Source organism: Chiloscyllium plagiosum, unplaced genomic scaffold (assembly GCF_037043375.1).
Source record: "Chiloscyllium plagiosum isolate Xiang-an unplaced genomic scaffold, Cpla_swu_hap1 HiC_scaffold_3, whole genome shotgun sequence".
NCBI lineage: Eukaryota > Metazoa > Chordata > Chondrichthyes > Orectolobiformes > Hemiscylliidae > Chiloscyllium > Chiloscyllium plagiosum.
Genome location: NW_028270141.1, coordinates 38,066,694 through 38,086,780, shown reverse-complemented (window position 1 = coordinate 38,086,780; position 20,087 = coordinate 38,066,694). Strand labels below are relative to the sequence as shown.

Genomic DNA, 20,087 nt, shown 5'->3' with positions numbered 1-20,087 from the left:
GAGCAGAGTCAGGGTGAAAGCTGTTGGGAATCAGTCTCCAGCACTCCTGTATGGATAGAGACAGTACCACCACAGTACTGACAGATTCCAATCTGTACTTGTGAAAAGTTGTTTAATTGCAGGTGTTTGGTAGAATTACTAAATAGCATTTCCGAGCATTTTTAAGGATTTGAGTTTATTTGCTAAATGGCTGTAGCTAATGTCCCTAATGATGTAATGTATCTGACTCATTGGAGGATTGATGTGTGAATAAATAGAGAATTCCCTGCCCCTGTATCAGCCATGCATTTATCACACACTTGCAGCTTGGACACAATTCAGAATGGAGCAACCTCCAATTATTCTGCTTGTAAAAGAGAGTTTCTATCCGATTCTGTCAGCTGTTGGTATTCCTGGTGAGTTATTGTAATCTACTGGTTACGAATGGTTATTCTATACCCTGTCCTCCTGGTTGGTCAATAATGTAATACATTTTGCATGGGACTGTGTCACAACAGTGACAGCTGTTGGAACCAACTCATGAGCTGTTTGCTCTTGTTTTTAACATTAATTTGATAATATTATGGATGTTGTAATTTGCACGTTTGTGTAAAAGAATTTTAGTGTAGTTCAGTTCATGCCAGCATTTTTAGACTATTTGGTCATTTAGTGCGAACATAGCATGATAGTATAAATGCACAGGTAGATTTCCCATGTGATGGCTTCAAGAATACTTTTGTCTCACATTACAATGTTGATATTTGCTTGGGATTGAGTAAAAAGCTGTCACCCTGTATCTCTTTTTATGTTTACATTAGTATCTATTGGTTAAGACTGTGGGCAGCATGGTAGTTCAGTGGTGAGCACTGCTGCCTCACAGTGCCAGGGACCCAGTTACAACTCCCGCCTCGGGCAACAGTCTGGGTGGAGTCGGCACATTTTTCCCGTGTCTGCGTCAGCCCCCTCCTCATACTCTGGTTTCCTCACACAATCCAAGGATGTGCAGGTCAGGTGAATTGGCCATGCTACATTGTCCATAGTGTTAGGTGCATTAGTCAGGGCTAAGTATAAGTTGGGGGGATGAGTCTGGCTGGGTTACTCTTTGGATGATTGGTTTGGCCAAATGGCCTGTTTCCATACTGGAGGGAATCGAATCTAATCTCAAAATTTTCAAGAAATAACCTCTCATTTTTCTAACCTTGCGGTGATGTCGACCAAATTTAGTCCGTCTTTCCATTATGCACAGTACTTCACTTTTCCAACTCTCTGTGTTTCTTGTACAAGTGCATTCAGGTCTCTCTAAACATTACAGGTTTCATGCCTTTTAAACAAATACTCAGAATTTCTATTGTTATGACTAAGATCAATAACCTCAAACTTCCACGCTTAATACTCCACCTGCCATGTCATTGTCTTCTCAATGAATTTGTCTTGGTCTCTGTGCAGCTTTTCTGACTTTTCCTTGGAACTTACATTTCCACACAGGTTTATATTGTCAACAGACTTAGATACATTACTCTTTTACTGGAGTCGGTTAACAGCTGAGGCTAAGGCACAGATGTTTGTACAGCTCAACTTGTCATGGTCTGTCAATGTAAAAATGCTCCATTCGCTCTTTGTATCCCTTCCTGTTCAGACCCATTCCTCTGTCCATGTCAAAGTGTTATTCTTGACTTAATGAGCCCGAGTTTAACTTCCTCACAGTTCTCCACCTGATATTACCTTGTGCAATTTCCGTACTGTTAATAAGCCTGAGGTGACTCATTATTTGGGTAGAAAACATTTTCTGTAAAAACAGACAAAAAATATTTGTTTAATACTTCGGCATTTGCTCATGTCCATAATAATTTGTCCTGCGATTTTCACTAAGTGGATGGCATATAGTTTAGCTAATCTTTTTTTTGATATCCCTTTGTGGTCCTGACCATCTGTTATTTCGCCATAGCCAGTTTTCTTTCGTATTTAGTGTTTTTCCATTTTTATCAACTTGGGTGGCCTCTGCCACTTAATCTAAAAGATTCCCAATCCTCCATTGTGCTTTAATTCATTGGAACATGAACATTACCTCATGCTATGCTCCATGGAGGTGATGAGATAATGGCAATATTATGAGACTACATATCCAAAACCTGCTTTAAGGGGACATTATTCTTGATTCCATCATGGCAGATGGAAAAATTGGAAATTTAATACATACCTGATTTTTTTTAAAAAGCGAACCAAATGTTAACCATCTTAGCAATGTCATTTTTAAAAATAAAAACTCCATCTATTTCACTAATCTTACTGAGAAAAGGAATGCATCAGCTTTATTACGTCTGGCCGACATTACTCCATGCCCACAGCAAAATAGTAAACTTTGAAATGTTCTCTGGCCAATTTGAAATGGGGAAAACTTGCTGGCTTCGTTAGGAATCACTGCATCAAATGAATGATTAAAATGACTGCCCTTAATGTCCTCGGTAATTCATGAATGAAGCTTACTTGCTGAGCTTTGCTTTTCAGTGGAATATTTTCTTGTTGAACATTGTTAATTGATTCTTCAAGTATTTCTTATTGTTTATTTCAACAATATCTTGGAGCAAGCGATACTTATAATATCTCCTTTCTCTTTCTTACAGTGAACCTAATAACAATGGTTATTCTATACCAAGGAAAGTGTGGTCTTTCCCCATGTATCTCTATCTACATGGTGGCCATGGCAACAGCAAATCTACTGGTCTTGACCAACAACACAATGGTATATTATATTTTGAGTTATCATTTTCCACATTCATTCCTGTCTCACACTCCTGTGTGCACTTTCATTTTGTACATGGCCATTGTCAACCTTGATTTGACTGTTTGGTTCACTGTCTCTTTCACATTTGACCGTTTTATAATTATCTGCCACCAGCGGTTGAAAGCAAAATACTGCACCAAGAGAACAGCATCTGTGGTATTAACAACATTCTCTATCCTGATCTTTATAAAGAACATTACTGTTTGGTTTGCACGTGAACATGAACACGTAATTAACAAAATGCGGTGGGGTTGTCGGGGAAGTTTGAAGTTTTTCTCCTCAACCTTTGGTGTCGCGTTCATCTGGTTTCACAGCATTTGGCGTGTTTGGCTCCCATTCACCTTAATCATTTTGTTAAATTCTTTGACAGTGAGATATATTCTAGTGGCCACAAGAGCCCGTAGAGCTCTCCGGGGTCACACACATGAGAATGAGAGAGATTCAGAGATGGAGAACCGAAGGAAATCCATCATTTTACTCTTCACGATATCAGGCAGTTTTATATTGTTTTGGCTGACAGGGAATGTGACCTTTATAACAACAAAATTAACAAACACAACTTACTATCGAGGAGACCGTACATCACCTGCATATATTGCCATTGAGTCCGGAGCAATGCTGCGACATTTGAATTCCTGCACAAACACATGTATTTATGCAGCTACCCAGAGGAATTTCAGGCAAGAGTTTAAGAAGGTGCTGAAACTTCCCTGGGCACTGATTGAAAGATTGTTGAAAATGAGCAAAATAAATCTAAACCTTGTTTGAGAGACTAGAATTCTGATTCTGCTCCCACCTTGCTCAGGATAATTTTTTTTTCCTTCGGCCATTTTAAGTTGGCTTCTGAAACAATCCAGAGGTGTGTGATTATATTTGGTCTATGTTTGTAGATTTCTAATGATAACCTTCTAAGCAGTGTCAATAACCCAGCTTATGATTCATCGAATTCTAATGAGACCCCTCAATGTGTTTCTTTCATTTCATTTCAACTTTGTGACTCCAAGCTCTACATTTCTTTGTGAATGTTCTCTAGTGTCATAAAACATCCAAGTCTTTGAGTGACCTACTTCCCAGATGGAAAAAGCAGTTGAAACTCTGTACTGGGCATAGTTGGGAATGAATGTACTGGGTTTACTTTAGCATCATTTGAGTTCTACCAGATGAATTGGAAGACTGTGCCTTACTTGATAAGCCTTACTGCTCCCACCCTCTGAGACCTCCATATTTTCACTTGCAATCCTCCAGACCGAAGAGAATGATCTGACGTTAAAGGAAAATTGATCCTATTCATACACAACCATTAAACATTGGACCCTTCTTTATAAAAATATAGTCTGCATGTCTAACTGCCGTCACACTTAGACCTTTTGGCATTTGTCTCTGACCAAGGAACTCTGATTATGATGCAGTTATTGCTTATACAAATGCGACAGCATTCCCGAGAATAGTTATATCTATTTCCCAAAGAAGACTACGTTACTATTCTCTTTGACACTACTGAAACTGTTAAAGGATCAAAATGCCAGAAGAATGACATTCTCTATTATCTTGATAATTCTACAGCCCTTCAGCTTTGTCATTATTTTTATTCCTTCGTCAATTTTGGTTTGGAGCAGTGAACTGCAAACTGTGAACTAAAGTTGACTTTTGGACTTTGAGGTACAGTTTGCACCAAAAGGAAAACTGACCAAACAACTCTAGTTTGCTTGTGAGGCTAGGCTTGGAAGTTAATTGCATAGCTGTTTTGCTCCGGATCAAAATGTTCTGCAGATGCTTCCTTACTGGGGAAGAGCATTATGATAAAACAGATAGCAGGCATTGTTTATTCGTGAGGTCAGTACCTGGAAATTGATTCTAGCAAGTCTGGTAAAATATGTCATGATGAAGCAGATGATAGATTTGAATGGCAACGAGAACCTGGTGAGGGAAACAGTCAGTCTCAGGGAATGGTTAGGAATAAATACAGACATTGCGGGTGAATCTCTCCAGGCCTGGCAGCCGGAGTGGGAAGAAAGCAAAGTCAACATTTCACGTCTGGTGACTCTGCATCAGAACGTCATCTTTGTTTCATTTTAGGGAGTCTGCAGAGTGTAACTTGGGTTTTGGATGATGTTTTCTGTAATAGAAGGAATCTGGCTGTTGATGCTACAGCATGAAGGTTTGAAAGCTCCCTGTCTAAACCCCTGGAGCATCTCTTGGAAGTTCAGAGAAAGAAAACTAACTCATAAGTAGTACTGCCTCTAAATGAGTGAACTCTAAATGTGACCCTGATCGATATCTTCAGAAAATCAATCAAGAACGTATTATCTATGCCTGTAGAACAATGCATCATAAAAAACACTTTAGTAATCAGGCCAGTTTTATAACATAAGTTTTTGTTTTGTACCGTGACCATGTTTACTTGTCTGTCTGCCTTTTGCATGAATGGGGCTGAAAACAAAGGCTGTATGTTGTTGGTAATATTTCCCAAACAAGACTAAGTAGACACTCTGTTTGACTTTCTTGACAACTGAAACTGCGGAAGGAATTGAACGCCACAAGACTGAATCTTTGTATCTAATCAAAAATGTTAGAGCTCTCTCACGTCGATCAATTAGATGACTTTGTTATTTAATTTTGTTCTGCTCACATTATGATATTGTGAATAAATTGCTCAGACTTGTTTAAGCTCAAAACTTGGTGTCAAGAATTGATTACTTGCAGAGTATGGGATAAGTTATTCAAAAAGTCTGGTTAGGAACCATTGCACTTAACTTTAAGGATCTTTGAAGATTTTGATGTCACTGTGTTGTGAATGCGGAGGTGGAGAGGTTGGTTTGGTTCGGCTCTCTATCTCCATGTCATGCAATTGTGGAGGGGCTCGTTGCAAGGTTTTCAATGGGTCACTAAGGACACTCCAGGGGTCACTGAGAAGCAGTTCCAGGGTCACAGTTTAGTTGGACAGAAAGAGGGGCAGACTCTGTCTTTGGAGTGTGGAGTTTTAGCTGTCCTGCAGGGAAGAAGTCAAGAGCAATTGGCTAACTCTGTGAAGTCAGGACTCAGGAGGAGTCTCGAGGAGCTGACAAATTGGGAGGGGGAGTTTCTGGATTGGGTTGGTGGGAAGCTGTGTGGGGGAGGTGGTGTTGCTCAGGTGAAGAAGCCTGAGAACATTAACATGTCAGCACAATGAGAGTTTGGGGGGGGAGGGGGAGCGCATAGAAAAATCCCCTAAGCTCCAATTGCTTCATAAACAGAGAAGATTAGAACTGAGGGAGAAACCAGGCATTTGATGCAGCGAGCTGCAGGTGAAAAGCTGCAGCTGTCTTTCTGTGAGTAAGGACTGGAATGTAGATTCAGAGACAAGGGAATGTGAACCCAGGACTGAAGGATGATCAGTCAATGAAAGGGGCAGTTGTTGTGACTGTCGATGAGAGAAAGGCTTTTAAAATAACATTGTGAATCATTGTGAAGTTTAATGATATTTGATGACCCACTTTGTTGTGCACCACTGAGTGGAGTTGCTGTGATATCCATGGGATCTGTCCTGGAAGCAGTTTCTGTGTGATGTGCGTTGTGATGTGTTCAATCGCAGGATATTACCCATGTGAACCACATTTCAATTTGGGATGTTAGAAATAAGTTGTAATAGACTGTAGACTGCATTCATGCTCATGTTGTAGAGTGAACTGCTACATTTGTTCAAGGCCATGGTACCTTATGACTTTATTCTCTTAGTAAATGCAGTGTTCACTGTACAAGTCAAGTTTGCTGTTCCATAAAATGAAACACAGAATTGAAGATGCTGGATATTGACCCTGTGTTTCCAGTTTCTTGTCACTTGAACACACCACCGTGTTTGCTGGCCAGCACTTCCATCTCAGGCTGAGTTTCGTAATCCAGTGAAGCTCAGCACATGCTTGGAGCTCAATCTCTTATTATTCACTATGACACCCCACAGCCTCTTAGACGTGATGTCGAGTTCATATCTTTACTGTCTGATTCCATCCCTCCATGGTTCTTTTCCTATTATGAAATGGACTGTTGTTAGCACAGCCACCAATCCCACACTCTCCAAGGCCCATTATTTCTTTGTGTGCTTTCAGTGCAGCTAACCCATTTTCTCACTGTTGGTTCTTGTTATCACTTATTCAGATTGTCTTCTGCCCTGGCCTACCATCCATGATCTCCTTATTTACCACCCCTGTTTGTATTTCTCTCCCTCTGAGCTCTGTCTCCACATATCCACTCACCTCTCCCCTTCACCTGCCCTCCCAGATCAGCTTCAGTATAAATGCCACATTTTCAAAACCACTAACAGTTCTGATGAAGTGTCACTGGACTTGAAAAGTTAACTCGGCTTTCTTCCTACGCTTGCTGCCAGACCTGCTAAGTCTTTTCAGCAATTTCTATTTTTGTTACTAGTCCCTAATCACATTGTGATATAACTTGGTGATCTCTTCCTTGGTAACTTCCTTGGTGGGCAGATCAGGTGTAATATGTGAATTGCTTCACATGTAACAAATTACATCTACACACATAAATAAATATTAATTACATTAAAATGTTACTTCCTAAAATTAAAGAATCCCTTCTCGTTTATGTAGCAACAGTATGGTCACCAATGACATTCCAGTTGTCATGACTGAACAGGTTGTTAAACCTAAATGTTAATTTAATTCAAGATATAACAATTAATTGGAGAAAACAGAACTGCTTGCAGTGTTAATGAGGGGAAAATGATGAATTGATGAATTACCTCACTTGTTGTGTTTGCTTTCACAGTTCATGCAGCTACAAACACCTTTGCATTCTTCTGTCCACAGCAAGAATGAAAGAAATCAGAACTTGTGTATTTTGAATTGCAATGGAAGCTCAGACAGTAGCCAAGGTTGTGTTCCACAGTGTGCTGAGCTGGTCATAACTTCCAATCTAGTAAGAATCATAGAGTCATAGAATCAGAGAGTCACACAACATGGAAAAAGATCCTTTGGGTACAACCAGTCAAAGCCAATAAATTTCCCAAACTGAACATGTTCCACCTGTCTGGGCTTGACACACATCCCTCCACACAACCTTATTCGTGTACTTATCTAAATGTCTTGTAAAAGCTTTAACTGTACCCACATCTACCACTTCCTCTGGATGTTCATTCCATACATGAATTTATTTTAGACAGACTAAACTTCCTCTGTCTATAATAATAGCCTCTCATCATATCCGAATCTTTCTCCTCCACATAAAAAAATCATGCCCCCAATCTTGAATTCCCCGCCCCTCAGGACACACGTCTGTCATTCACCTTATCTCTACCCCACATGATTTTATGAACCTCTGCAAGGTCACCATTCAAACTTGCACACATCAATGCTCTCCTTATAACATTCCATTCCCAGCAACATCCTGCACATCTGCTCTGAACCCTCTCCAGTTTAACAATGTCCTTTGTATAAGATTGCAAACGGAATAGGACATAGTACTCCAAAAGTGGCCTCACCAACTTCCTGTACAACCTGAACATAATGTTCCAACTGCTGTACTGAAAGGTCTGAGTATGATCTCATGTTGTCCTCATTCATGTCTTGGTTGCACAATTCTCTCTCTCAACTGAATGCAAATTTCAATCATTTTATGGCCAATGCTGCCTCAAATCATCCCTCCTATTAAGTCATTAATTAATTCTAATTTGTTGGATAATTCCATGTCTGTTTCAGCCTGTTCTTTGATTGAATCCAGTAAAATTAGTTGCATAGTAACATCATAGAATTCCTCCAGTGTGCAAACAGGCCATTTGGCCTAACAACTTAACGCCAACCCTCCAAAAAGCATCCCACACAGACACATCTCTCACCCTATTCCAGCATCACCCATGGCGAACACACTATGGGTAATTTAGCACAGCCAATTTACCTATCCTGCACACCTTTGTGACTGTGGGAGGAAACCCATGCAGACAGGGAGAACGTACAAACTCCACACAGACAGTCGCCTGAGGGTGGAATTGAACTGAAGTCCCTGGCCTGAGCGCCAACCAATGTGCTGCTTGATGAGCGATTCAAGTGGAAATGTAAGGTATCATTTGTACTGAAGTAATACAGTTAATATTACTGCCAAAGTAAGGTATAACTAATATTGCAGTAATATAGTGACCTCTAGTAGTGCCCTGGTGAGTTGCTGTAATCTGCTTGTTGTGAATCAGTATAAATATATGTTACCACTAATCCTGGTAGAATATGCTCAATTGTGGGAGTGAAGGATTGGGACATTACAGATAAGTCAAGAGCAGAGTCAGGGTGACAGCCATTGGGGATCTGTCTCCAGCAATCCTGTATGAATAGAGACGGTACCATCACAATAATTCCAGATTCCAATTCATATTTGTGAAAAGCTGTTGCTTTGCAGGTGCTCTGTCATATTTCTGAATTGCACTTTCAAATGTTTTATCTGCTACAACATTTGACAAATAGAAAGGAATTTGAGTTTTTTTTAACCACTGAGGCTAATGCCCCATGTGATGTAATGTGTCTGACTCACTGGAGGGTTGATGTGTGAATAAATAGAGAATTCCCTGCCCATGTATCAGCCATGCTCTAGTCACACACTTTCAGTTTGGACACTATTCAGAATGGAGCAGCCTCCAATTATTCTGCTTGTAAAAGAGAGTTACTACCCATTTCTCTCAGCTATTGGTGTCCCTGGTGAGTTGCTGTAATTGGCTTGTTGTGAATCAGGATAAATATACTCCCTGTTCTCCCTCCATGTTCAATGATGTGATGCATTTTCTGTGTGATTGTGTTACACCTTTAATAGTTATTGGAACCAACTCATGAACCTCTTGCTCTCATTTTCCATGTTTCTTTAATCTAATAATCTTATAGATGTTATAATGGGCATGTTTGTGCACACAGATTTTAGTTTAGGTCAATGAATGCTGGGATTGTTGGACCAGCCTGTCATTTAGTGCCAACATAGAGCTGTAAGATGAATGTGTGGGCAGATTTTCCACATGATGGCTACAATAAAGATTTTTTCTCACACTGCTGTGTTGATGTTTGCATGGAATCAGGTAAAATGCTTGTAACCTATGGCTCAAAGTTTGTTGAAATTAGATTAATAAGAACACAAGAGATAGGAGCAGGACCTTACCATACTGCCCTTTGAGCCTGTTCACCCAATCAAAGTGAGCATAACTGATCTTGCATTTCAATTCCACTTTCCAATCATTCCCTACATCCTTAGGTTGCCTGAGAAACCAAAAATCTACCTTGTTCAGTCAGTGATAGAATATCTACACTCTTGTGGAATACAAACTTCCATAAATCGTCAATCCTTTGATGAAGCTATTTTTCACCTGGTTCTGAAATTATTGTGCTCCGTATCTGAGATTGTGTTCATATATACTAGATTGCCCAGTCAATGGGAATACCTTCCAATATCTATTGATCACGGATAACTCCCTTCAGAATCTTGAATGTTTTATCAAACAATCTGCCCATTCTACTAAACTTTGGGGGATATCGGCCAAATTCACTCCACCTTTCCAATATCAAAACTATTTCACTTTGACTGACTTTGTGTGTTTTCTTTTGTACATATACATACAGGTCTCTCTGAAAATTTCATGCCTTTTAAACAAATATTCAGAATTTCTATTCTTGTGACCTCAAACTTTCCCTCTTAATACTCCAACTGCAATGGTGTTGTCCACTCAATTGACTTGTCTTAGTTTCTCTGCAGCTTCCCTGAATTCTTCTTGTAACTGACATAACCACCCTACTTTGATTTGTCAACAGACTTAGATACATTACTCCCTAACACTTTTTAATGTAGTCTGTAAATCCCTGAGGTGAAGGCGCTGATTCTTGCAGCACTCAACTTGTCGTGATCTGCCAACATAAAAATGCACCATTTTTTCTTACTCTTCCTTCCCCAGGTGGAGAAATTTGAATTCAATAAATAACCTGAATTTAAAACAGGTGAACCAGTGGTGACACTGTGCATACCTAATCCTCTATCCATGTTTTTACCCTTGACTCAGCAAGCCCTAATTCTACTTCCTTAAGGTTGCCCAGATAATATTAATTTGTTTAATTTCCTTACTCTTAATAGGCACTAGATTCTTCCTTATTTATGGTATGAAAAATTTCTTGTAAAGACAGACCAAAATATTTTTTCAATATCTATGTCATTTGGTCATATCTATATTAGTTTGAATGGTGCTTTCTTGCAGAGGCCATGAGCATCTAGTTTTATATTCATGGTCTGTTAACTTGCATATGGTGGTTTTGTCTATTCTTATCAACTTTTGGTGAGCTCAGCTGGATATTAACAGATTCCCAATACGATATTGTGCTTTAGTTCATTGTAACACTGACATAACCTCATGCTACACTTATGGTGGTGATGGTACACTGACAATATGATTCAATTCGTAATCCAAAATCTCACGCTAATGTTGCAGGGTCATGGCTCTCTATGGCACCATGGCAGCTGGGAAAATCTGAATTTAATAAATAACCATTGATTTAAAAAGTGAACCTAATAGTGACCATATAACCAATGTCATTTTTAAAAAATAAAATTCCCATCTATTTCACTAACTCACCACAGAAAAGGAAATTGTCCATCATTATTGGATCTAGCCGACATTGACTCCACACCTCACAGTAAAATGGTGAACTCTGAAATGTTCTCTGGTCAATTTAAAATGGGAAATACTTACTGGCCCAGTTAGAAAGGCCCAAACCTGATGAATGAATAAAATCACTGTCTGTAACTTCCTGGATAAGTTGTGGATAGAGGTTACATACTGAGTTTTGATTTTCAATGGACTGTATTCTTATTGTTTATTATTGTTTATTTTAGATCACAGTATTTATACTCTCGTCTTTTGCTTTCTTGCAGTGAACCTAATAACAATTATAATTCTGTTGCAGGGAAAATGTGGTTTTTCAAAGTGCATCTCTCTCTACATGATGGCCGTGGCAGCCGCAAATATATTGGTTTTGATCAACAATGTAATGGTATATTATATTTTCAGTTATCATTTTCCACATTCATTCCTGTCTCACACTCCTGTGTGCACTTTCATTTTATACATGACTGTTGTCAGCCTTGATTTGTCCATTTGGTTCACTGTCTCTTTCACATTTTACCGTTTTAAAATTATCTGCCACCAGGAGTTGAAAGCAAAATACTGCACCACGAGAACAGCATCTATGGTTATAACAACATTCTCTATCCTGATCTTTGTAAAAAACATCACTGTTTGGTTTGCATATGAACATGATCACGTAATTAACGAAATGGGTTGGGGCTGTGGTGGAAGTTTGGTTTTTTTTCCTCAACTTTTGGTGTAGTGTCCATCTGGTTTCACGGCATTTGGCATGTTTGGCTTCCATTTACCTTAATCATTTTGTTAAATTCTTTGACAGTGAGATGTGTTGTAATGGCCACAAGAGCCCGTAGAGCTCTCCGGGGTCACACACATGAGAATGAGAGAGATTCAGAGATGGAGAACCGAAGGAAATCCATCATTTTACTCTTCACCATATCGGGCAGTTTTATATTGTTGTGGCTGACAGCAAATGTGAGCTTTGTAACAACAAAACTAACAAACACAACTTACTATTGAGGAAACCGTACATCCCCTGCGTACACTGCCACTGAGTGCGGAGCGATGATAAATCATTTGAATTCCTGCTCAAACACATGTATTTATGCAGCTACCCAGATGAATTTCGGGGAAGAGTTAAAAGGGTGCTGAAATTTCCCTGGGCATTGATTGAGCGATCGTTGAAAAAGAAACAGCATCAACCTGGACCTTGTTTGAGAGACTAGAATTAGGGTGTAGGTTTGCTCGCTGAGCTGTAGGTTTGATATCCAGACGTTTCATTACCTGGCTGGATAACATCATCAGTGGTGACCTCCAAGTGAAGCGAAGCTGTTGTCTCTTGCTTTCTATTTATATGTTTGTCCTGGATGGAGTTCCTGGGGTTTGTGGTGATGTCATTTCCTGATTGTTTTCTGACGGGTTGATAGATGGTATCCAGATCTATGTGTTTGTTTATGGCATTGTGGTTGGAGTGCCAGGCCTCTAGGAATTCTCTGGCATGTCTTTGTTTAGCCTGTCCCAGGATAGATGTGTTGTCCCAGTTGAAATGGTGGGTTTTTTTCCTCCGTGTGCATCAGGAACTGACAACCGGAAGCGGCAGATTCAAACCACTACAAATGCCAAAGGAAAGATCACAGAAGCGCTTCACAGGAGGCTCCCAAGCACTGAGGATGTCACCTAGACAGGGGACAAAACGTCTGCAACACAAATTCCCAGCTTGGCGAACAGAACCACAACAACGAGCACCCGAGCTACAAATCTTTTCACAACCTTTGAAAATTCATAGGCTTGTGCTTACATTTGGTTTTTATTCACTGATTTCTAAGTGATCACTGTCTTAATGTAACAATAACTCAGCTTATGATTCATGGAATTCTAATGAGATGCCTCAATGTGTGGCTTTTATTTCTCTAAAATGTTGTCTTTTCCAAGCTCTACATTTCTTCTCAAATGTCCTCCGGTGTCACAGAACATCCCAAGTCCTTGAGGGACCCACTTAGCCACTCCCCAGACATTCTGTTGTTAATAATTCCCAAACAAGACTAAATTGACATTCTCATTGACTCAAACTGTTAAAGGAATTGAATTCCAGAAGTTTCACTTTTTTAATATATATTTTGGTTGAAACAGAATTTTAAAAATTGCAACAAATCCAAAACAAGACAATTCAAAACAGTACAAAGAGAAAGTGCATTAATTGTGGATATACTTATATAAATAAATAAATAACAATGAACAACTAGACACTAATGAATAAATGATAGTAATAATATGGCTTAGTGAGACAAAACAATAGCTCTTAAACAATGAGAGCATTAGTTTATGCATATTCATATGTCCATAACTCTTCCTCTCTGGGTGCTAGATTAATTATACACAATCGTCTTGGATGTAGGTTTGCTCGCTGAGCTGAAAGGTTCCTTTTGAGACATTTCGTCACCCTACCAGGTAACATCGTCAGTGAGCTTCCGGGCACAGCACTGCTGATGATTCCTGCTTTCTATTTATATGTTTGGGTTTCTTTGGGTTGGTGATGTCATTTCCTATGGTGATTTCATTTCCTATGGCAATTTCATTTCCTGTTCCTTTTCTCAGGGATAATAAATGGGGTCCAAGTCCATCTTTCTGATAATAGGGTTCCGGTTGGAATGCCATGCTTCGAGGAATTCTCGTGCGTGTCTCCGTTTGGCTTGTTCTGGGAGGAATATGTTGTCCCAGTCGAATGGGCAAATCATTGAACATACTGAGCATCAGTCCTGACAGTATGTTTATAAATTCCTTGTGAAATTCATTGGGAAGTCCATCAGGACCAGACGCCTTTCGGCTTTGGAGCTGCTTCTCAGCCTCCTACAACTCTTGCACTGACAATGGGACATTAAGGAGAGACTCCTGTTCGGGTGTTACACCTAAGAGATATAGATTCTTGACAAAAGGCCCCATCTTAACCTGCCCATCTGCCCAACTTTCAGACTGGTACTGGTTGGAGTAAAATCTCTGAAATGCTGCATTAACCCTCCTACCTCCACATGCTGCTAGACCTGCAGTGTCTCTCCAACGATTTCTTAATTTTGCCATTGGTCGCGAATCAGATTGTATTAGGACTTGGTGATTTCTTCCTGGGTAACATCATATTGGTGGTCAGCTCTGCTAAAACATATAAATTCCCTCAAATGTAATGATGTACAGCTACATACATGTATAAATATTGATTTTAGACAGACCTCAATTTCTAAAATGGAAGAATCATTTCAACTTAACAGAACAATATGCAGGGAAATACTAATTAACTAGAGAATACAGAACAGCTTGCGTAGTTAAAGAGAGGAAAAGAAAAAATAGATGAATGGCATCACTCGTTATGTTTGCTTTTACGGTTTGTGCACCTTCAAACACTTTTGCTTTCCAGTACCCACAGGCAGAATGAGAGGAATCAGAACTTGTGTGGTTTGTATTGCAAAGGGAGTTTAGACACCAGCCAGGGTTGAGACCTCAAGTGTTTTGAGTCGGCCGTAACTTTCAATCTTCAAAATATATACTCATAGAATCATAAAGTCACACAACACAGAAACAGACTCTTTGGTTAAACAAGTCTATGCTGACCAAGTTTCCCAAACTAAAGCATTCCCATCTCCCAGCACTTAGAGCATTAGATGAGAAGACAACGGAGCAGAAATCAACCGATCAGGTCTGCTATGCCATTCAATCATTGCTGATAAGCTTCTCAACCCCATTCACACCCCTTCTCCCCAAAATCTTTGATCTCCTTGACAGTCAAAAACCATTTTGTTTCTGCCTGAAATATACTCAATGATCTGGGTAATGAATTCCATGGACTCATAACTCTCTGGCTAAAGAGTGTTCTCCTCATCTCGGTTCTGGAGGGTCTTCCCATGACTCTACTGTTGCTCCCTCCATTTCTAGTCTCTCCTGCTAATGAAAATATCTTCCCAACATCCACTGTGTCCAGGCTATTCAGTGTCTGTAAGTTTAAATTAGACTCCCCCCGCTCCCCCCCCCCCCCCCCCCCCACCCGCCACCCCCATCCTTCTGAACTACATCGAGTACAGATCCAGATTCCTCAAATGTTCCTCATATGTTCAACCTTTCTTTCCTGGGATCATTCTCATGAACATTCCCTGGAACCACTCCAGGTCCAATGTATCCTTCCTCAGATATGGGGATAAAAATCGCTCACAATAATCTAAATGTGGTCTAACCAGAGCCTTATAAATCCTCAGAAGTACATCCCTGCTTTTATATTCTAGTTCTTTCAAAACATTTTATTTGCCTTCCGAACTACTGACTCAACCTGCAAATTTCTCTTAAATTTATCTTGGACTAAGACAAGTCCCTTTGCACTCCAGATTACTGAATTTTCTCCCCATTTAGAAAATAGTCCCTGCCTCAATTCTTCCTGCTGAAGTTCACGATTTCACGCTTCTCACATTGTATTCAATCTGCTGCATCTTTGCCACTTTCCTATCCTTCTAAGTCCTTCTGCAACCTCCCCACCACCTCAATACTACCTGTTCCTCCACCTATCTTTGTATCATATGCAAACTCAGCCAGAATGTCCTCAACTCCTTCATCTAAGTCATTATTGTATCAAGTGAAAAGTTGTTAACTGAACACTGAGCCTTGCAGAACACCACTAGTCACTGGCTGCCATCCTGACAAAGACCCTTTTCCCCCCACTCTCTTCTTTCTGCCACACAGCCCTTCTAAAACAGGGAGAAACATTAGTGATTTTCCAGTCCTCTGGGGCCTTCCTTGACTGCAGTAATACCTGTAAGTTCATCACTTATGCCTCCAGTTTCTGCTCAGCTATCTCCTTCAGTATGCTGGGATGTAGTCCATCTGATCCAGATGATTTATCCACCTTCAGACCTTTCAGTTTTTCTAGCAAATTCTGCTTGGTGATGGCCACCATATTCATCCCTGCCCCCCACCTCTCTTGAATATTTGGATGTTACTTGCATTTTACACTGTGAAGAATGACACAGAATACTTTTTCAGTTCCTCTGCCATTTCCATGTTCTCCATTACTTCTTCTCCAGTGCCATTTTCCAGTTGCCCCAGTGCCCACTTTTGAATCTCTTTTACTCCTAGTCCATATCCCTCCAAACATTTTTTATTTATGTCCTTATCTAAATGTCTTTTAAACATTGCCACTGTACCCACATCCACCACTTCCTTTGGAAGTTCATTCTACACATGCACCACACACTGTGTAAAAAAAGATTGGCTCTCAAGCCTTATTTACATCTTTCTCCACGCACTGAAACAAAATGCTGCCTAGTCTTGAAATCACCCACCCTAAGGAAATAACACCTGCCATTCACTTTATCCATCCCCCTCATGATTTTATGAAATCCTATGAGGTCATTTCTCAATCCATGACACTCCATTGAAAATAGTCCGATCCCATCTAGTTTATACGGCCTCTCCTTATAACTCAGACCTTCCATTCCTGGTAACATCCAGGTATATCTCTTCTGAACCCTCTCCAGATTAATAATATCCTTCTAATAATAGTGGAAGCAAAACTTGACACAGAACTACAAAAGAGGCCCCACTAACATCCTGTTTAACTTCAACATAATGTCTTGACTCCTGTGTTCAACGGTCCAGAAATAATCTCCAGTTATCCTCATTGAATTTTAAAATACTAGTCATAGACCCACAATTCTCTCTGACAAGCTAATGCAAATCTCAATCATTTCATGGTTACTGATCCTTCCGAGTGAGCCTGCTATGAAGTCATTAATTAATTTTGATTTGTGGTATGTTACCATTTTGGATTTAGCTCGTTCTTTGGTTGAATCCAGAATATGTAATTAAAATTAATTCCACAATTACATGAGTAATTCTAGCATAAATGTAAGGTACTATGATTATTGGAGTAACATGGTTAACTTTCAAGCCGCTGTAGAGTATTACTAGTACTGGAAGTAATACAATCAACTCTTGTATCAATGTTGGATATCACAGAACTGCAGTAACACAGTTAACTCAAGTGTCCAGCTAGATTGCCACTAGTACCACAAAAACACATATCTGCTAATGCAAGATACAACTTTGACTGGAATAGCATAGTTAATACTACTGCCAAAGTAAGGTCTAACCAGTACTGCAGTAACATACTGAACTCTGGTGCAAATATATGATCCCACTAATCCTGGTAAAATATGCTAATTTTTGGTAGTGGAGGAAAGGGACATTCCAGATGAATTAAGAGCAGAGTCAGGATAACAGGTATTGAGAACCTATCTCCAGCAACTCTGTATGAATAGAGAAGCACCACTACAACAGTGACAGATTCCAATCTATATTTGTGAAAAGCTGCTTCATTGCATGCATTCTGTCAAATTGGTCAATAACATTTCCAAATGTTTTGTTTTGCTGAAATGTTAGACAAACAGAAACAGGGTTTGGGTTTATTTGTTAAATTGCTGCAGTTAATGTCACTAATGATGTAATCTGTCTGATTCACTGGGGGATTGATGTGTGAATAAGTAGAGAATTCCCTGACCGTGTATCAGCCATGCACTAGTCACACATTTCAGCTTGGACACAATTCAGAATGGAACAACTTCAAATTATTCTGCTTGTGAAAGAGAGTTACTACACAATTCTCTCAGTTGTTGGTGTCCCTGGTGAGTTATTGTAATCTGCTTGTTGTGAATCAGTGTAGATATTCTCCCTGTTTTCAGATACAACAATGAGATATGTTTCTTGTGTGACTGTGTCATAACTTTGGTAGTCGTTGGGACCAACTCATGAATCTCTTACTCTTGATTTCCACATTTCTTGAATCTTTTAAGCTTCTAGATATTATAATGCGCAAGTTTATGAGCAAGGATTTTAGTTTAGTTTAGCAAATGACAGTATTTTTGGACTAAACTGTCATTTGGTGCCAACATAGGGATGTAACATGAATGTGTAGATAGGTGTTCCACATGAGGCTTCAATAATAACTTTGTTCATATTGTGACATTGATATTTGCATGTAATTGGTTAAAATGCTCTCAAACTTTATCTCCATAAATATGTATATTAGATTCATAAGATTATAAGAGATAGCAGCAGGAATACTGCACTTTGAGCCTATTCAGCCACTCAAAACAATCAAGAGTGATTAGATCACTTACAGTGTAGAAACAGGCCCTTCGGCCCAACAAGTCCACACTGACCTGCCACCTACCCATACATTTACCCCTTCACCTAACACTACGGGCAATTTAGCATGGCCAATTCACCTAACCTGCACATCTTTGGACTGTGGGAGGAAACCAGAACACCCGGGGGAAACCCACGCAGATATGGGGAGAATGTGCAAACTCCACACTGAGGCAGGAATTGAACCCAAACTTCTGGCTCTGTGAGGCAGCAGTGCTAACCACTGTGCCACCATGCCACCCACAGTTTTGGCTTCAGCTTCACTTTCCCACCCATTCCTGGAATCCTTGGATTGCTTGAGAAACCAGTCAGTGATATCTACTTTAAAGACAAATGCAAAATATTTGTTCAATATCTCTGCTGTATCCATAATAATTTGTGCTATGATTTGTACTGAGTGGTTAACATATAGTTTAGCTACTCTCTTTCTTTGATATTTCTTGGAAGTCGAAGACCATCTGTTATTATAATCATGGCCAGTTAATTTAGTGTTCTCATTTTGTTTTCATTTCTATCAACATTTGGAGGTCTCTGCTGGATTCTGAAAGATTCCCAACCCCCCATTGTGCTTTAATTCATTGCAACATGAACATTACCTCATGCTATGGTGACTGGAGGTGATGGTATACTGACAATATCATTGGATTTGAAGACTAAAACTTTAGGCTACTGGTCTGGGAACATGGGTCTCAGTCCCTCTATTGCAGCTGGGGAAATTTGAATTCAATAAATATATGGAATAAAGAAATCTAACTGGACACTGATGATGTAACCAATGTAATTTTTCTATTCAGAAAAATCCCAACTATTTCACTAATCTTCCTGACAAAAGGAAATCTTTTATCATTATCAGGTCTGGCTGACAGTTAATTCCACACCTTCAGAAAAGCATTGAACTCTGAAATGTTTGCTGTTCAATTTGAAATGGGGAATACTTGCTGGCCTAGTTATAAATACTCATTCCTAATGAATTATTCCAATTATTGTCCGTAACTTCCTGGTAAGTCATGAATGGAGTGAACTCACTGAGTTTTTGATTTTCAATTAAATGCATTCTTGCTGAATATTATAAATTGATTCTTTGAATGTTTATTGGTGTCTACTTGCAACAAAATATTTTAGATTGATGCACTTATAATCTCTCCTTTCTTTTTCTTTAGCAAACCTAATGACAATAGTAATTTTCTGCCAAGGAAAGTGTGGTCTTTCAAAATGTATCTCTCTCAACATGATGGCCATGGCAACAGCAAATCTACTGGTTTTGATCATCAATATGATGGTGTATTATATTTTGAGTTATCATTTTCCATATTCGTTCCTGTCTCACACTTCTGTGTGCACTTTAATGTTTACATGACTGTTGTCAGTCCTGTTTGTCTGTTTGGCTCCCTGTCTTTTTCACATTTGACCACTTTATGATTATTTGCCACCAAGGTTGAAAGCAAAATACTGCACCAAGGGAACAACATCTATGGTGATAACAATATTCTCTATCTTGATCTTTATAAAGAATATTCCTGTTTGATATGGATGTGAACATGGATTTGTGATTAACAA

General features: G+C 39.4%; 1 protein-coding gene across 1 annotated transcript; it reads left to right on the top strand.

The window, feature by feature from the left end:
• Nucleotides 1-322: 322 nt before the first annotated feature.
• On the top strand, nucleotides 323-3,529 carry LOC148150554 (putative G protein-coupled receptor 139). Its single transcript, XM_087975822.1, has 2 exons — nucleotides 323-395; nucleotides 2,601-3,529. The coding sequence occupies exons 1-2, from the start codon at nucleotides 323-325 to the stop codon at nucleotides 3,527-3,529; spliced, it is 1,002 nt and encodes a 333-aa protein (XP_087831948.1).
• Nucleotides 3,530-20,087: the final 16,558 nt, after the last annotated feature.